We start from the raw sequence: 19,716 nt of genomic DNA, 5'->3' as shown, positions 1-19,716 counted from the left end.
CAGAGCGTGCCCCGGAGGATTTCATGCTGTCCACCTCAACACTGTGCTGCCAGCCCAGGGAGGCTTTCTGCTAACCGTGAGTAAACTGATGAACTGTGTGTTATACCTTCTGACCCCTCATCGGTCCACCGTGCACCTCACGCGTTGCCCCTGTGCTACTGGCTGGCTGCATATTCAGACCCATTGAAATGAGTGGGTCAGGATTCAGTGCGGGTGCTATGCGTTCACGTCACTCATTGCACCCGAGCAGGAAAACTCACTCGTGTGAAAGGGGCCTTACAGTTGTGGCAAATGCTCATAAGTGATGTACAGAATCTAGGCATAAACTAGAGGAGACAATAACATACGCTGGGTGATAAATGTTGTGCATCTTGCACGTTCAAAACTTATTTTGCTTTTGCCACCTCTTGGCTGGCTAACTTTATGCCAATATTATTTTTTTCTAAAAATTGTCCGCATTTAATAAATCTGCCACATTTTACGACCACTCTTAGCCACACGGTCCGTTAATAGACACCGTTCAAAGCTGTCCAGTAAAGCCTAAAAGTGTCACCTGGAGCATGGCAAGTGTGTCAGTTTTTTGGCACAATCCAACCAGAATTCTGCTACATTTTGCTTAGTAAATCTCTCCCATTGTTCCTATTCACTGCCAACGAACAAAGATATTGAATATAATGAAGAATGTATGTTAATAAGAAGAAAAGGGATGGGTGGGAGCAAGAAGAGACTAATCACAGGCTTCTGTTTGAATGCTGTAACTATGGAGACACATAGGTTTGCAAACTTTTTTATTTTACAGTTATTGGAGCGATACAAATAAATGGTGTACATATCCTGAAAGGGTTTGTTTCATGAAAAATAATCTACAGTTTTCAAACCAGCACCTGGATCTGAATATTTTTGTAATTGCATGTAACAAAAAATTTAGCACAGCCACTGAGTTATCCAATAAAATTTATCTGTATAGCGCCACCTGCTGTTTGTTCTTTTCCTTATCTCTCTGTCCTGCTCAACTGAAACCAGCTCTACTAGAAAGGACGCACCCCTGAGAAAGTGCATGCCCCCTGCTCTGCCAGCTAGAAATAAAAACTAGCAGAGCACTTGGAGCAATAACTTAGATTGTCAGCCTGGTGCTAATGTCTGCAAAGCGCTGCGGAATATAGTACCGCTATATAAGTGTGAATAATAAATAATAATAATAATGAATGGGGCTGGTAGAGGGCTGGTTCTAACTTTGGGAGAAAAAGAATGTCATGTACTTAATGATCTATGAGTTTCATTTTTTTTTACATTAAGGGAGCATTCACACGACCGTGTTGGTTTTGCGGTCCGTAAATCACGGATCCGTGTGTTCCGTATGTCTTCAGTTATCTTTCCTTTTCCGTTCCGCAAGTCCGTATAATACGGACGTGGTGCTTCCGTGTGTCATCCGTTATTCACGGTCCGCAAAAAAAACTGATGGGTAATGAAATGGGGTTTCCTAGAATGTTTTCAGTCCAAGGGTCCGTTAAAAACGGATGACACACGGATGCATTTCCGTGTGCTATCCGTTTTTCACGGACCCAATGACTTTCTATGGGGCCACGGACCGCGATTTGCGGCCAAGTATAGGACATGTTCTAAAACACACGGAACGGACACACGGAACGGACAGCACACGGATGAGAATAAAAGGCATACCGCAATTTTCACGGACCCATAGAAATGAATGGGTCCGTGCATTGTCCGTCAAAATTGCGGAACGGACACGGAACGGACACGGAAGAAAAACACGTTCGTGTGAATGCTCCCTAAACATGGAATAACCCCATTAAAGGAGAACAGGTGGGAAAGTAGACCCCGCCAAGAAAATGTCAGGAAAAGTCAGGCTATACTGGACAACCACTAATATTTTACATCTTCATTGTAATTGTTAAAAGATATTTCTAAGTGAAATACTAATTCCTAAGGTCTATGGTGACTTTTAGAATCAAATTCAAAAATATCATCCAGCATCTGTAAACGTCTTGCAACGCCCAAAAGAACATGCTGAGAGTTGTAGTTTCAGGGAATTCCCACAGGTTGCAGATCACAGCCTTAGGTCTCCTGCAGACGACCGTAGGTGTCCCGTTGCCGTACTTGCGGACCGCATTTGCAGATCCGCAATACACGGGCACCGTTACGTGTGCATTCTGCATCACGGATGCGGACCCATTCACTTCAATGGGTCCGCAAATCCAGAGATGTGGAATGGTGCGGAACGGAAGCACGGAATGGAACCCTACGGAAGCACTACGGAGTGCTTCCATAGGGTTTCGTCCCGCACTTCTATTCCGCAAAAAGATAGAACATGTCCTATAGAAGTCCTATTAAAGTGAATGGGTCCGCGATCCGCTGTGGCTGCCCCACGGTCGGTGCTAGTGCATTGCAGCTGCAATTTTGCGGGCCGCAGCACTGCCACGGGGCACACTCGTTCGTGTGCAGGAGGCCTTAAAATAATACAAACCTCATCTATGTAGTGCCTTTGGCCTGCTGACCTTTAGACCATTGCTTTTTGGTGTGGAGGTAACTTGCATGCCCCCCAACATAACAATTCTGCAACCTCATTTCTTAGACCTCTGTGTTATGCTGCTCCTCTGTTATTCCTCCTGAATATTTATGAATACATTTACAACGGGGCATGTTCCTACACAGTATGGTAGTGTCCGCGCTAATTGGACACTGTCCAAACACGAAGGGACACACCCCGAACTGGTATCAACCACTCGTCAATTTATTCATTCATTTCCAGGGGGAATAAAAGAGGAACAGCACAACAAAGGGTTATGAGAAAAGATTCTGCAGGATTGTTATTTCACAAGGAATCCAAATACTAATCCATCTACTAAAAGAGACTGTTCAAGATAGCTGACAGGTCCTTTTTCAGACTCATGACCCTACAGCTAGGAGTCTGCTGGAAATTCAGACGATTCCTATTGGAGATGTGATGACGTTAGTGGTAGTAGTATTCTCAGTACAGTATCTAAGCAGATCAGTAGCATTGGAGGCATCATATATGACCAATAGCCAACCTACCTCAGCGTCATATTCCCAGAGCTGGTTACCTCTCATGTGATGGCACTTGAGCATGATGATGGGGCCATTCAACCGAGATACGTCCAGGCATAAATCATCTGTACGAATTTCTTTATCTGCCGTGTAAGAGAAGACCTGAAAAACAAGATAATAGTAAACTGTGGAAATCGACATCGATATTTCCGCCTTCTAAGTCTATTTTCATTGTAGTTCCTTTGTATCCTAATACATTATAGTACAGAGCAGCCCACACATATGTTATTCCTTCCCGTCCACAGGGTAGCATTAGTGGTAGTAACGCAGACAAGAACTGTGAAGCAGTGGGGTACCTTCCATAGAGGCACAGCAAACGACGAGGCCTCAGAGCTGAACTCTTCTTTCTGTGAAAACACTGCCTTTTTATGCACTAGGCCTTTATAAAATCCTATGCACTGAGCCCCTCCCTAGTGGGGGCTGCAGGCAGCCAGATTTGTAATAGTGTATTTATTCTGGCCCAAATACAGCGAGAAAAAAGGTGTTCAGGATGAGCGCTATATTTGTGAAGCATCGATTCCACTTAACTGACATAGAAGTGTCAGGCCTAGGGTGACTTTTTTTTTACAACTTTTTAAATTAAAAACTTGTCAGCTTAATAAATAAAAAATAAAAAAAGTTAATTCCTCAAAAATCATTCAATATTACAATAAGGCTACTTTCACACTAGCGTTTTAGTTTTCTGGTATTGAGAGCCGTCATAGGGGCTTAATACCGGGGGAAAAAAACGCGTCTGTTTTGTCCCCATTCATTGTCAATGGAGACAAAACTGAAAAGAAAGGAATGCTCCAAAATGCATTCCATTCCGTTTAGTTGCGTTCCCAGACCAGAGAGCAAACCATACCGTCCTGGGATATGGAGCAAGATGGATCTGGCATTACCCCCAATGCAAGTCAATGGCGTCGGATCCGTTTTCTCTGACACAATAGAAAACGGATCCGTCCTCCATTGACTTTCAATAGAGTTCATGACGGATCCATCTTGGGTATGTTAAAGATAATACAACCGGATCTGTTCATAACGGATGCAGATGGTTTTATTATCAGTAACTGAAGTGTTTTTGCTGAACCCTGCCGGATCCAGTAAAAACGCTAGTGTGAAAGTAGCCTAAGGAGGGTATCAGTGCTTTGATCTCTATCAGTCAGAAATATAGATGAGCAAAGTTTTGGAAAATTGGATTTGGCCGCTTCGTCGAATAAAAAAAAAAAAAAAAAAGAACTTTGTGACGAATTACTGACGACAATGAGATGCGTTAGTGTCCCCATTATTTTACACCTCAGATGCCCCATTCATACATGATCGCGGCATCTGAGAGTAATAATACAGTATAAAATTAACAGAAAAAAATAAAAATCATACTTCCCTCCTAACATTTGCTCGTGACGGCCTGGCCGAGATCTTCAATCAAGATGCCAGTAGGCGTCTCGTTACGAGCAAATGGAGGAGGTAAGTATGTTTTATTTTTTTTCACTATTTCAGGTTAAATTGATTCTCTACCGCAAAGCACGAGGAAATTCGGCTTCGCGGCAAATTACATTTATCATGAAATTCGCTCATCTCTAGTCAAAGCAGCCAAAATGCCTCCATCTCATGCTCTATTCCCATCTGCATTGTGGCCTCCGTTTATACTCGAAGCTCCAACACCAGGAAGGGGCTAGCCGGTAGAAGGAGGAGCAAGGGTGCACAGAGTGGCTTGAGCCTGCCCTTGGTGCACTTAACTACTCATTTGCATATGGATGAAAACAACGGATCAGTAAGCGAAAGGTATTATTACATTCAGCTGAGCTAGCCCTACATGGCATTGTGCCTGGAGTAATAGTGAATTCCTGGGGACAAATTACCTTTAAAGCAAGTATGTACGAGCAGGGGTGCACCTAGCCTTTCTGCTGCCTGAGGTGAAAACTGAAACGTTGCCCCCCCCCTCATGCCAGTTTTTTAACCTAACCCTTTGGCCACAATGAAAGCGCTCGTTGCCCATGGCCCTTCTGCTGCCCCCCTACCGTGTGCTGCCTGGGGCGATGCCCTCACCTGGCCTAATTGGTGGTGCACCCCTGTGTACGAGGACTGGATATAGTGTAATGTATAGCAAGTAATACTTCCTGGGGTAACTTCTGAGGCATGAACCTACAGAGCCGGTGATGGAAAATCATGCATCAAGTAGAGATTTTGTAAAAGTCTATACGAATAGCCTATGTGCATGCAGCGGAGGTGGTCTCTAATCATCTGTAAATTATCTGTATGAGCAGAGCATAAAGAATAAAAGAACAGAATGCTAAGACTGACACCTACATGACACCCCCACACAATATTGATGAGCTTCCCAATCAAGTCTCCCTGGGATGCAAACTAGAAAGACATAGAGAACAGAGCGGGTGTACCTGCGTAGGTCTCATCCTAGCGATGCCAAAGTGTTTACTGTGTGGGTGCGCGGCCGGCAGCCACATTACTAAAGGAGCCCTTTAATTGCTGTGTGAAAACAATCAATGGCATTGTGGTTGTCATGGAAACACCGTTCACTCAAATAGCAAATGATAGAGATTTATTTTTGAAGGGCTTAATACAGAAATGAATTAAAAATAGCTGTGTAGGCTTCACGGGGTTAAATTTACTTCCATTCGTTTTATTTCTCATTTCTAAAAATACAAAAGACGTGAATATCCGAGATATACGACAAGATAAATATTCTATCAATCTCTCATATCTATCATCTATCTATCTATCTGGATGAGCAAACCCAATCTCTACCGGGCTCAGTGTTTGGGTGGTGTAGAAATTCCATTATGGATTCCGTTGATCCGTCATAATAGAAGTCTATGACCAAGCCTAACAGATCCGTCTGGTTTCCGTTATGCAGGATGGAACAGGACTTTGTTTTCTGTCCTGCATAACGGAAACCAGAGTGATCCGCTATGCTTGGTCATAAACTTCTATTATGACGGATCAAAACGGAATGCCTTTTAAAGGCTTTGGTTTTGCATTCCATCTACGAATTCCGTTATTTTCTGTTATAATGGAACCTATAACGGAATACTTAACCTACCCGAACATCGAACACAGAACCTGAACCTGATAAAGTTCAGGTTCACTCATCCCTAACTATCTATATCTCCCCCAAGATATGCACACTGAATACAGCTACACCTACTGCACATCACAGGGTGAGATGTCGAAATATTTTGTGTAGCAAAATAGTACGTTTGTATCACAAAATAAATAAAAGAGCCCATCCTCCAGCAGCGCAGGGGATATCAAGACCGATGCTGCACATACCGGACTTGATAAACCTCCCCCTATACATGTTGCTGGATGCCTCTGTTTCTGTGTCCTAAAAACCTGCCCAAAGTGGAGCCCCACGTTGTTAGTTTTCTGGATAAGTAAGCATAGTGTATCTCCCAACTTTTTAGATGGTCAAAGAGGGGCACTTATGGCTCATTGTGCGAAAGATCAGATCAGATGCAGAGAGGTAAGCTTCTAGGAGTAAGAACTACGCCCCCGTTGCTGCTAGAGGCAGTGCGGGCACATATGAACATGGGACCAACACGGATGTCTTCAGCTGCCAAGTGCACATGTAACAGGGCAGCCAGTGTCATAGGTACAGAACTGCTGACAGATGCCCTTGAAGGGTAAATGCACAAGTTCTGGATTTATGTGCGGAAAATCCGCACTGAAATCTGCAGGAGTTCGCTGGGAAATCCATGTGGACAATACGCATCAATTGGTGCAGATTTGCATGAGGACTTGGTACGGATTTTCCGCATGCGGATTTTACTAAGTGAATGGAGAAAATACGTTCAGGAAAAATAAAATAAATTGACATGCTGCGGATTTTAAAATCCACACCGCGGGTCAAAATCCGCACGAAAAATAAATCTTCATCGCGCACATGAGAATTTCAAATTCTCATAGAATACCGTGTGCTGTGTGCATGACCTACGTTGTGGATTTTCCGCATGCAAATCCACGCGGAAAATCCGCACTCAAGTCTGATCATGTGCATTTGGCCTAAGGAGCAAAGAGGGACTGAGGGACTTAGGTCAAAAGTAGGGACTATCCCTCTAAAAGAGGGACACTTGGGAGGTGTGAAGTAAGTCATATGAACAATTTGGCAGATGCAGACATACAGTTATGTTTTGTGGGCCCATTTTGCTTTCAGTAGGACATATTTAAATATTTGAGTGTGCCTCAGGCCTCATGCACACAACCGTTGTTGTGTCCCGTGTCCGTTGTGCCGTTTCCCGTGATTTTCTGCGGACCCATTGACTTTCAATGGGTCCGTGGAAAACTCGGCTAATGCACCGTTTGTCATCCGCGTCCGTGATCCGTACTTCCAGTCCGTGAAAAAAATATGACCTGTCCTATTTTTTTCACGGACAACGGTTCGCGGACCCATTCAAGATTGTCATCCGCGTCCGTTTTTTTCCTATCATTTGCATGGCAAACTTGACTTAGATTTTTTTTTACTTTTCTTCATGTCTGGAGATCCTCCAAAAATAAAGGAAGACACATGGAAACAAAAACGAACACGGATCACGGAACAACGGAACCCCTTTTTGCAGACCGCAAAAAAATACTGTCGTGAGCATGAGGCCTGATGCAGAGTAGTAGCTGGAGTAATTATTTTCTGTGCTGTCTCCGCTAATAAAAATAAATGGGAGTTATTGGAAGTCCTCAGCTCCTTATGTACCATCTAGCCCTCGACACTATAAGATTTATGGAGTCTATTACGTTTGTGCTCAATGTATATTAGATCATCTGCTTATCACAAATGACTACGAATCAATACGAATCATGCCGGGTCAAGGAGCTGGTATGGCACCGAGTCCACAGAAAGGCTTATTATCCGCTCCGTCCACAAGACGATCCTGCTCTGAGTCATCCATTCTTAACTGAACTCTCAGATAACGTATACAGTGCTCCAGAGAAAATAAGAATTAAATCTGGTCACAGACCAGGAGGTGTCATGAGATACAGCGAGCATTCAGTATTCTCTGAGGACACATGGCTCCGACATAAAGAGGGTGTCCATCTGGTATGCATTTATTTTTAAAGGGTCGGAATGACATACATAGAAAAAGGTGACACCTCAAAAAGGAAAGACGTCATAATTACCTCCACTGGCGTACCTTACATTGAGGCAGACTATGTGCAGTACCCCAGACCTAAGGGTATCTGCAGAGCTTGGTTTGTAATGCAATATAATGTTATGTTTTGCCATGCTATGTCATGTTTGCACTGTACACCAACAGGTCAGGTATAGTTGGTATCAGGGATGGAGCTAACCACACCACTTCTCTCCTCTTGGTAGGAGAGGGCTGGTCCTAGCTCCTGCCAGGAAAGGGGCATGTAAGTCCAGATACTCTGGAGTGAGGAAGCACGTGCAATTGCTCCTGCTCCAAGGGTCTGAGGGACCAGGGAACCAGCTCATCTGTGAGGCCACTACTCCAAAGAGACTGAAAGAATACAGCGTTTACAGTCAGCAGAGTGACCAGCAACCATAGCTATACAGACCCTGCTGCTGGTGATGGTCTATGACTCAGACACCAATCACCTAGATCACATCCAGACCAGGCCAACTCAAAAAAGTCTGCATTACACAGTGGACACCTCCGGCCACAAGTTCACAGCTCACAGCTGTTAGCCAGAGTTTCAGTAGAGAGGCATCATCAAGATAGCATACCAGAGGTGCTATTAGCTGCAAACTGCTGCTGGAGATCCCTTGTAAAACATCATCTCATCAAGGCCACTACCACTCCCATTCTCTGCACTGGCTCCTCAGATATTTGCTGCATATACAACTTCTATGGGGCCTGTGGTGGAAGCAGGGACAGGCGCTAAGCATCTTTCACTGTGCCCTGACATTGCCAAATAAAATTTTACTACAGTGGCTACTAGGGCGGAGCTCATGACATAGAGATTTCTACAACTCCAGTTGAGTTCTGTTGTAGCTGTATTTCTATGTACAGAGCTCCCCCTAGTGGTTGCTGCAGGCATTCAAAGCTTTACTATTTACAATGGAATATGGAGCTGAGCTCACCAGGAGAGATTAATCAGTGGATTTATAGCAGTTTCATAGCACCAATATATTGAAAAATATAGGGGGAAATTTATTAAGATCAGTGTTTTAGATGCCGGTCTTAAAAACCTCTGCGCTGGTGGTGGATCCGGCCTCTATATAATTTTGGTACTTCCATCGCCGGTCTAAACCTACGCCAGCTTCCTTGATGGTGTAGATTTAGAACATTTTCTACAACTAAAACAGGCATAGAAAATAATAAATTAGCCCCCTTCCGAGCCACACATCCTTATTTAGACCTGGCGTGAGCGGGGAAAAGTCGCAGATTGCGGTGCAATTAGCGACAGATATACACCAGAAAACTGGCGTATATCACTTTGTAAATGACCCGCATGTTTGGGATGAACACTATGGGAGGAATTTATCACAGAGCGATGTAAATATCCCCTGGTGCAGGACTCGTCATATATCAGGGGCATCATCATCCGGCAGTCCATGTGCCTAAACAAAAATTACACTTGTGAAAAGATTTGTTACATTAGCATTTAAAACGGCTGCAAACATGGGGTTGGCGACTTTTTACATGAAAAAGTTAAACGGTGTGTTTTACTGGGTGTTTGGGAATGATAAATTCCCCCCTATATTTTTTCTCACATGTGCAGCTGTGTCACAGTGTTAATAATCTCTGTCACTAGAACATTAGAAATTCAGTTCTTGTGGTATTTTTCCCAAAATGTAGTCTTTTAAAAAAAGAGCTGCAGCCTCATGTTAGCTGAAATCAATAGGGAACTATAAAATCCACTACAAACAGTCATTGGGAAGATCTATCTTGGTTACCCATAGCAACCAATCAGAGCACAGCTTTCATTTTACCACAGCAGTTTAAGAAATGAAAGCTGTGCTGTGATTGGTTGCTATTCTTTAGACAGTTTTGATAAATGAGGCCTAGTGGAGGACATTTATCAAGACTGATGTTCCCACACTACTAGTCTTGATCCCCGGCGTTTTGGAGTAAGATGCTCCTAATTGATGCCTCTTAAGAAATTAGTCACATCTCTGACCCTCTGTGTGCCACAAACTCAAGTAGAAACCATCTAGAGGTTGGCATAGACTTGAGCTATAACTTACGCCGGTTTCTAGTACAAGGTATATAGTTGTAGTATATCGAAGTCTCCGTCCCTCCCACCAAGCCCCACCCTTTACTCGTCACTTTAAAAAAAAGTGGAGAGAACTTCAAAAAGTCTCAAATTTTGGTGCAAATATGGTGTGTGCCATAATTTGCGACTTTTTAATGCCGCAATAGTGGCAAAAATGTCTGATAAATGCCTCTAAGGTTAGCTTCACATTAGAGTTCGGGGAATCCAGTAGGCTGTTCTGGCATTGTCAGAAGCATTTTTCCGTAATCTAGCCCTGGGATGATAATCAGATGACTACTGATCCTATCTCCACTGTTCACAGCGCAAGCTGAAAACTTAGGGGAGTCATTCCATTGTGATGATTCAGAAGGAACGTATTTTTATTTCTTAGGGAAAAGACACTGATGGGTCTTTTTTGCTGCGAAGCAGTGCCTTAGGAAATATATAAAACATTCTCTTCACAAAAGTGACTCATCTTACATATTTCGAGAGCTTCCTGTGGTTTCCTCAGACCTACTTTATGCAGGGCTCTTAAGGGCTGTGGACCTGGTACCTCGGGAGAAATATAAAAACTGTTTAAATGACGCTGTCACCAACTCTACATCCTCAACTGGAAGTCAAGTACAGAAGCAACCAAAGAACAAGAGTCCTCATCTAGAAAGATACACAAATTGGGAAATATAAATTGTACCAGAAAGACATTTAAGAGAATAATCTCCCAAACTTCCTTCTGTGGGATGTCATAATGCGGTCAGTAGACTTGTGCACTTAATTCATGCCATGATGTTTTAGGGGTTGGCACCAGGTGACACAGGGTTTAACATCTACAATCATGAAATGAAATCATGGAATTAGTATGTTCTTCTTATTTTTTTTTTAGGACTTTCAATACACATCCAAAAGCATAAATAAAGCTAAAGTCTTAAGCTGATCAGACATGTAAGCTAGTTGTCGAGCATGCATGTGTTCTCAACAGGTAGAGGGTAGTAAGAGGTGGCCAGAAACCTCTGGAAGCTTATCTCTTCTTTTCTCCAAGAAAAGAAGAAAATCAAGACACCACTGTGATGAGCCCATGAGGAGCCAGAGCAGAGGACTGGAGTGGTAGCAGCTCTGGCTGTCATTGTCAATCACGGTGGCTTTCCTCACACAGTTCCTCTGTAGAGCTGTGCAGTGAAAAGAGATCCCTTTCTGCCCTCGGGGTACACCATGGTATTGAGGCTCTTACCTGGTGGTTGTTGGGATGTCCTTAATATTAAGTGTCTGGTTGGGTGTAAGTCAGGGCATGTAGAGTACAAAGGCCAGAGTATGGTGTAGGAGTCAGAAAACCAAGCCAGAAGTAGAAGAATAAATGCCTTTACTTACTGTACTGCAAAATGGGAGTTGTAGTACACCCAGCTATAGCAAAACACAGTTCCAACTGTAACAGTGCAATTCTCTCCCAGATAACGATGTATGGGTTTAGGCAAGAATGAACGTTATGGCCCTCTTTGTACACATTCTTGCTAAAGTCTTTCTGAGTAGAATCTATGGCTGGCAAGAGTACCTTTGCAATATCCACTGTGGAATATAGGGTTTTTGAAAGGAGATCTGGCCAGAAAGTGACCAGGTGTAAAGGGTGTTGTCACAGTGTCCCCAACAGGAGCAATGTCTGAATGGCTGTAGTAGCAGGTTACCTTGCTTACTCCAGTGCTCAGCTATGCATATTATCTCTTCTTTGTTGTTGTTTTTCTGTTGATTTTGCAGAGATCTGTTAGTCTCTAAAGATTTCTAAGAGGGAGCATAGGTCACTGCTTCCTTCCTCTTTGAACTCTCACTATGCAATATCTAAAGCTAGGGGTGAAGGCAGCCACCACCTAGCAACCTGCAAGGGCTGAGCCAGGATTATCAACCCTTGGCTTAGTCATCCATACATGGCTATACTGGTTGCAATACATGGCGTAGCAATACATAACATAACATTAAATAACATTACAGTAAAAGAACAAACCATTTGCAGATACCCCCTGCTATGGGGTACTGCACCACCAGACGCAGGTGGATGACTGGTTCCATCCAAATCGTCAGGTTTGGCCAACGTTAATCTAATGTATATGACTATATTAAATTAGACCAGGAGTGCATGTATATTATGGTGCAATTGAGAAAGGCTTTTAATTAGTGTCCTTGACTCCTGGAAGAGTAGGCTTTATCTCAGGTTGATACCTCATCTGTCTGTGCTACAGTTTTCTACTGACCAATTTTGAACGGTCGTGCTATTAAAAAGCATTGAGTGGATGAGGCAAAATTTTCTAGATACTCAGGTGTTGAAGAATGGTAAAAAAAAATTGTTTGTTTTTTTAAACTATTACAGTATCAGGTGCTGGGGTGCTGATAAACTCAATGGCAAAACCTATGAAAAACCACAGAAAGCAATTGCACCAAGTGAAATCACCGTGAGTTGTGCCAAATTCCAACCTCAGCTTTGCTCAGAGCAGGCTCAAGGCCATGCGATGACAAGAGTCTCCATGGGCTTGATAAGTGTAGAGACTGCTAACACATAATGCTAAAGTCTAATGGGCTCATTCCGTATGCCAGTGTTTGGCTCTGCTACGTCTGTCCTCCCCCTTTGTTCTTGACAAGGTTGAACAAGCAATTGTTTAAAACCTTGATTTTTGCAACACATCAAACGCTCACATCTAAGGAAAATTTCTTGTTGATGACAAACTTAGGGGAGTTTGATCTCACAGGAAGAATAAAGAACATGAGTTGAAGTGCTGTAGCTTTCTCTCTCCCAGCCTGGCAAAGCTGATGTGATTAAACGACCTTTCTTGTTCTACGGAGTATTATGTTGTCAGCAGCATCTGCAGGAAAATATGACAGAACTATTTCTTCTATTCTAACTCTCTGGGAATACCTGTCACCAGAGTCGTAAGCTCCTTCCCTTTAATAATGATAGAAATGTCACAGTGATTTTATTATCTGTCCTGGCATTATTGGTGGATATCTACACTGCAGAATGGAACTGGAAAAAGTATAGACACGTTTCTGGAAATCTACCACAAGGTGCTCTTGGTGTTTTTCAAAAAGTTGATGAACCCCTGGCTTGGAGCCTCAAGAACTTTTCCCTCTCCTGCAGCCCATCCGTGTATTCCTCTCCCATGATTTAGTGTCATGTGATTGTGTAATATTATTAGTTGACATTGGGTTCTACTTGAATTTAAGGGGTTCTCCAGGACTATAACACTGATGGACTATCCATAAGAAAAGCCAACAATGATTGACCAGTGGCCGTCCAACCTTTGGGACTTATGCCCATTTGGAGGATAAAGGGGCCATGGCCCTGGCATAAAAGCGTTGAGCTACAGTACCAGACACAACCATTCATAAGTATAAACAATGAAGCGGTGCTAATTGGAGAGAGTCCTATAAAACGTGAAATACATAGAGATAAAAGGGCCCCGTAGCAGAGATTAAAATCGGGGCCCTTTCCGATGTGGACAGTTAGTTATAGAATTTGTGGAGATGGGATCAGTGACAGGTTGTCACTACTCATTGAAATAGCTTGGGTTGGACGGCACTCCTCTTGTGTCGTTTGGTACGGTGCTCAATGGTAATGGAGGTAATATAGCAAAAAGTAAATCACGGCACTCGTATTTGTAGTTTTGAAAATTTATATTTTCATTTAATATTTCATTTATCATTTCATTTATATCGGCATCCAGGAATACTATATGCAAAACTGGCCAATGTTTCAGTCCTAACACAGGACCTTGTTCACGGCCTTAGTTCTATGTAGCATGTTGCCTCTGGGAAGCGCATCCCAGAGGCAACATGCTACATAGAACTAAGGCCGTGAACAAGGTCCTGTGTTAGGACTGAAACATTGGTCAGTTTTGCATATAGTATTCCTGGATGCCGATATAAATGAAATGATAAATGAAATATTAAATGAAAATATAAATTTTCAAAACTACAAATACGAGTGCCGTGATTTACTTTTTGCTATACCACTCATTGAAAGGCACCCAAGTTAGTCTGTGCCCCCCTCTTCAGTAGCCCACAGGAGCCACATGATCAGTCTTTATGGTAGGTATGCCTTTTCTAGCACACTTATAGTATTCATTTATACCAAATAGGTGTATATTAATTGCTGAAAGAGAAAGATAATTTGGGGGTCAGAAAGAGCGAACAGGCAGTGGCCAAAGACCCATGATCCCTTATTAAGTTATTACAAGCCTTAGGGTATGACCCCCAAGGTGCGGCATGCAGCCAAGCTATGACTACCAGCAGCAACCAATGGCCACATGAGTTTGCATTAAAATGAGTAAAATCATGCGGTCATTGGTTGCCAAGGGTGGGCAAGGCTTGACAGTATGCAGCATACAGATGCACTGTGGGGGATGTACCCTTATACTTTGTGAATGCAATTTATCATCCCAAACCAATTTTATCATGGCTATTGTAATTGATAGGGACGTAGCTATAGGGGATGTGGAAGTTGCAGGAGCAGCTGGACCTTGTTGCCTGAGAGAGCCCCAAACCACTTCAGATACCAGTCATATGAATGGTACACTATGGGGGGACTCTGATTCAAATTTAGCTTTGAGTCCTAGGAGCTTCAATTTATGGTTGGTAAGGGTCCCATTAAATTTAATGCCTGAGGGCCCAAATTAATTTTGTAGAAGGGATGTCTTTTGTAAAATTGCATATTTTCAGACTATTTAGGGCCTGGAGATAGTTGGATGACAAAATTAGTGCTATATTGGCAATAAATAGAAGATGTCACCTCAGCATTGAAAAAGAAAATGACATTTCTGGTAATTTTTTTGAGATATACTCTTTAAATAAAAGCGACAGTTTCCATTTTACAAACGGGAAATATTCAGAAAGCTTCTGTAGTGCAGATCTTAGAAGGGGCCAAAATCTTTCCATAGCAGCTCCTGCAGAACCAAAATCTCTATAGAATGAACTTGAGAGGAGAATGACAGCAATAGAGCCCTTGCACGCCTAAGGAAGATGGATAAGAAGATCTCCCCAGTGACTACTGTAAATCCCAAAGGCTGCAAGAGACCAGAAAATTGGGAATTGAGATTTCCATGTAGAATAATTAAAAAGCAAATACAGTAAATTTAAAATATTGGCAAAAGTGCAGCCCTGAATCCATTATCCTAAATTAGTTTTATTCATTAACCTGCATAAATTGAGAAAAATGTGTGAGTGTGTGTGTGTGCAGCACCTTAAAGGGGTTCTGATAGATCATCAGCATCTGACAGGCGGGGGTCCGACACCCGGGACTCCTGCCGATCAGCTGTTTGAGAAGGCAGCGGCGCTCCAGCAGCGCTGCGGCCTTCTCACTGTTTACCGCAGGCCCAGTGACATCACGACTAGTATCAACTGGTCTGGGCGCGGCCAAACTCCGTTCACTTGAATGGAGCTTAGCCCCGCCCAGGCAATTGGATACTAGTCATGACATCACTGGGCCTGCGGTAAACAGTGAGAAGGCCGTGGCACTACTGCCAGTGCCGCTGCCTTCTCAAACAGATGATCGGCGGGGGTCCCGGGTGTCGGACCCCCACCCGTCAGATGCTGATGATCTAAAACAAACCGTAGAACCCCTTTAAATTTGTTTATTTTATGTTGAACTACTATTATTATTATTTTATTTTGTATATTTTAGTATCATTAATATTATTTCTGTATCAAACAAATTAAATAACCAGACTCTGGACATTTAAATAATAATTATCATGCCAATAAAAAGATGTTAAAAAATGTTGTCCCAGAAGAAACAATAAAAACTCCCCCCCCCCCTCCCGCGGCCAGGATCGCATGTAGCATGGTAGAGAGTCACGGCAGCACACACATCCAGGGCTTCTGGTAAATCTCTTTTATTCGATAATAAGTGGCTCAACGCGTTTCGGGGGCTACTTGTAGTAATACCCCCTTCCTCAGGAGCAGATAATATTTAAAAATAAAAATCGAGAACATATGGCTCAACAATGACATATAAATACATAGGCTAATCCAATCAACGATTTGGAAACTAGCGAGCAATGGTGCCAGAACCGGAAGTGACGTTACCTGAAATGGAGTGCCAGGCATGTGGTGGAACGCACTGGTAAGTGATCCTCTGTGCGCTCCACTTTGGAGCGCATAAGGCTGGCCTCCGGTGACGTCACCTGGCTAAGAAGACAGGAAGACAGAGGGGCGGTCCTTAACACTGTATGCCTGTATTAGGCTTCAGAGTGAGGAGGCGTGTCTCTCAATAATCCAATCTGAATGGCTGTCAGGGAGCTACTGGCTACAGCAAGTGTGTATGTGAAGTGAGGGAAAGCAGTTTTAGCCTCTGAGAACTGGCAGAGGAGCCATCTTGAGAAGGTCCTCATATTGTAAATGTAACTAAGGGAAAAACTCAAGGAAAACAGTGGTAAGTGAAGAAACTAAAGATTGCTTTATGCATAATGCTGCTGCAGCAGTAACATATGCTATAATTGATTTTTTTATTAAAACATGACAATTACCCTTTAAATAATAATTATCATGCCAATTAAAAAATATATATATAATTCTGACCCAGAAGAAACAATAAAAACATAAGTGATAATAATAAAAACTAGCCCTACCAAATAATAAAAAAAATAGGGCTACCAAAATATATTAACCTGGACGTGTCAAAAATCAAGAATTAGATTTCCTGCTAATCCGTTATACCAGATGGATTTCTTAACCATCTGACTCTGGATTGATTTTTGCTGTAAGCTATTTCTGCAGATTATATGAAAGAATAAAAGTAACACTAACATCATCATAATCAAATATATTAAAAATGTATAATGCAACAAGTATTATTTGTAATATATTAATACATAAACCGTAATAATATAATAATACAAATTATTGTATACATAAAAATACAATACAAATATAAATCTAATAGTTTCTTCTCTTATATAAAGTATATTAATATACTATTTAGCTCATTCTTGAGCTTTTCCTTTCAGTAATCGATGCTGGATGAAAACTGGATAACAATCAATTAATGACATCCATTACAATAGCCACACAAATGTCACCTAAAACTTTCTAAATACTTGAAATGGCACATAAATTTGATTTATTTTTTACTTAATTTTAGGCAGGCTCAGTCTGTTTTATGATAGCCCATTCGCACTATGTCAATCCATATCTTGCTGATTTGTTCTGGTTTAAAATTCTATGCTGATTAATTTATTAATAATTAACTCTTTCAGACCCCTGCATATACATACATTTTAAACATAACCTTCTAGCTACCAGTAGCCACCGTTAGAGGGAGCATACTGCATACTGTGCTGTTGATGAGTTCTATTATGCTCTTTAGCTCCACCCTGTGGTGGTTTCAGCAAGCTAGAAGTTTAACTTTATGTCTGTGCAAGGTAATTAGGAGTTCTGTATCTAAATATTAAAACATATGGCCAATATAAAGATGAATTAAGAAAATAATCAGCATAGAAGAGTATAACCGATATACATTTTAAAAAATACATTTCTTTTATGATCAAATGATTCTGATCCTGCCCCTGGCAAACAGTTGTAGGGTAAAAGTAGTATTATGCAGTGGTTATTTAGGCATTTGAGCCTGCAAGAACAAGAACCTATCTGACTTATCGCAGGGGGTCCCAAGGGGGACGGATGTCCCTCTATAACATGCATATGCCATAATAGGTCATTTGAACAGGTGTTGCCCTCATGAGACAGCCCCTTTAAGGGTAGACTTACACTTTAAAGGGAACCTGTCTTATGGATATTTGATTATAATCTAACTAATTATATACAATCATTAACTACTAAAAAGTGCCTTAGATGTATTCACTTACTGGTGTGACAGATGGTTACCTCATAATATACAAACAAAGATGCCGCATGCTAATGAGCTGATTTGAGTCCAGCGTGATGTCATTGAGTCCAGCGTATATTTAATTCAGAGCTATAGCCACTTCCCTGCCCACCTGCTGCTGATTCATATGGAAACAAACTGTCACTCAGCAGCAGGTGGGCGGGGAGAGTCAGGAGCTCATGAATATTCAGGACTCATCATTATGAGCTGGAGCTTTTCAATACAAGATGTTGGCAGATTGACTGGGTCAATTAAAGAAAGTGACCCAGCATTTTGCTAAGCGAATCAGTCACTTATTTATGTTGCCCTTTGTTAGGACACCATAAAACTGGTGACAGGTTTCCTTTAAGGCAGCACCTCAGGGGACCTCCACTTTAATTATGTAGGCTGCCAGTGCTAATATTTTTAATACTCCACATGCACTATTACTGACCTGATTTCCTCCCATGCCATGACAATTGAAGATGCCAACTTTTTCATTTTCTTTACGACCCATATTATCTAGACATTGGTTCGTTTCTACATTTCTTATCTATAAAGTAAAGGAGAATGAAATTATGTAAAAGTTGGATTGTACAAGTATACAATGCAATATGCAGTAGTAAAGTTTAAAAAACACATAAGTCCACAGCATTCATGTACCATATCCCGACTCCCTATCTATCCATCTAAACTAGGAATTCCGAATCACTTCAAACCAGTCTTGTCACAGGACCTTTCTCAAGAATTCAGAAAGGTCCAGTGAACATTACAGCAATAACAGAGACTTTCACTTTTTCATATTTTATGTTGCAGCCTTGTGCTAAAATAAAAAAAATAAAAAACAATTCCCCCCCCCCCCCCCTAATATTCTGCACTCCATAATGAGAACGTGAAAACAGAATGTTCCAAGTCTTTGCTAATTTGTTGAAAAGGAAAAACTAAAATCTTGCATTGACATAAGTATTCAGACCCTTTACTCAGGACTTAGTTGAGGCACCTTTGGCAGCGATTACAGCCTCCAGTCTTCTTAGGATTGATACCACAAGGTTTGCATACCTGAATTTGGGGATTTTCTACCATTTTTCTCTGCAGATCTTCTCAAGCTCTGTCAGGTTGGATGGGGACCCTCGGTGGCCATTTTCAATTGGGGCCAAGTTAGGGCTCTGGCTGTGCCACTCAAGGACATTCACATAGTTGTCCCTATGCCACTCCTGTGTTGGATGTATGCTTATGCTCATTGTCTTGTTGGGAGGTGAACCTTTGGTCCAATCTGAGGTCCAGAGCGCTCTGATTCAGGTTTTCATTAAGAATATCTCTTCAATCCATTTGGCTTTCCCTCAACCCTGACTAGTCTCTCTGTTCCATCTGCTAAAAAACACCCCCACAGCATGTTGCTGCCACCACCATGCTTCTCTGTAGTGATGGTATTGGGCAGGTGATGAGCAGAGTCCTTCAGTTTTTTTTTTTTTTTTGCAAAGCTCCAGGAGGGCTTTCATGTTTCTTTTACTGAGGAGAGGCCTCTCTCTGGCCACTCTGCCCTAAAGCCCAAATTGGTGGAGTGCTACAATGATGACCTTCTGAAAGTTTCTCGCATCTGCCCACATAATCTTTGGAGCTCAGCCAGAGTGACCATTGGGCTCTTG

General features: G+C 42.1%; 1 protein-coding gene across 1 annotated transcript in view; it reads right to left on the bottom strand.

Annotated features, from left to right (window-relative positions):
• The window catches only part of GALNT13 (polypeptide N-acetylgalactosaminyltransferase 13), a 351,020-nt gene that overhangs the window by 42,304 nt on the left and 289,000 nt on the right, over positions 1-19,716 (bottom strand). The window contains exons 9-10 of the mRNA XM_044303635.1: positions 18,525-18,623; positions 3,055-3,189 (exon numbers count right to left, since the gene is read on the bottom strand). Coding sequence (XP_044159570.1) covers positions 3,055-3,189; positions 18,525-18,623 — 234 coding nt within the window. The remainder of the gene's footprint in view (positions 1-3,054; positions 3,190-18,524; positions 18,624-19,716) is intronic.

The sequence above is a fragment of the Bufo gargarizans genome, chromosome 8 (assembly GCF_014858855.1).
Source record: "Bufo gargarizans isolate SCDJY-AF-19 chromosome 8, ASM1485885v1, whole genome shotgun sequence".
NCBI lineage: Eukaryota > Metazoa > Chordata > Amphibia > Anura > Bufonidae > Bufo > Bufo gargarizans.
This window is presented reverse-complemented; position numbering and strand designations above follow the sequence as displayed.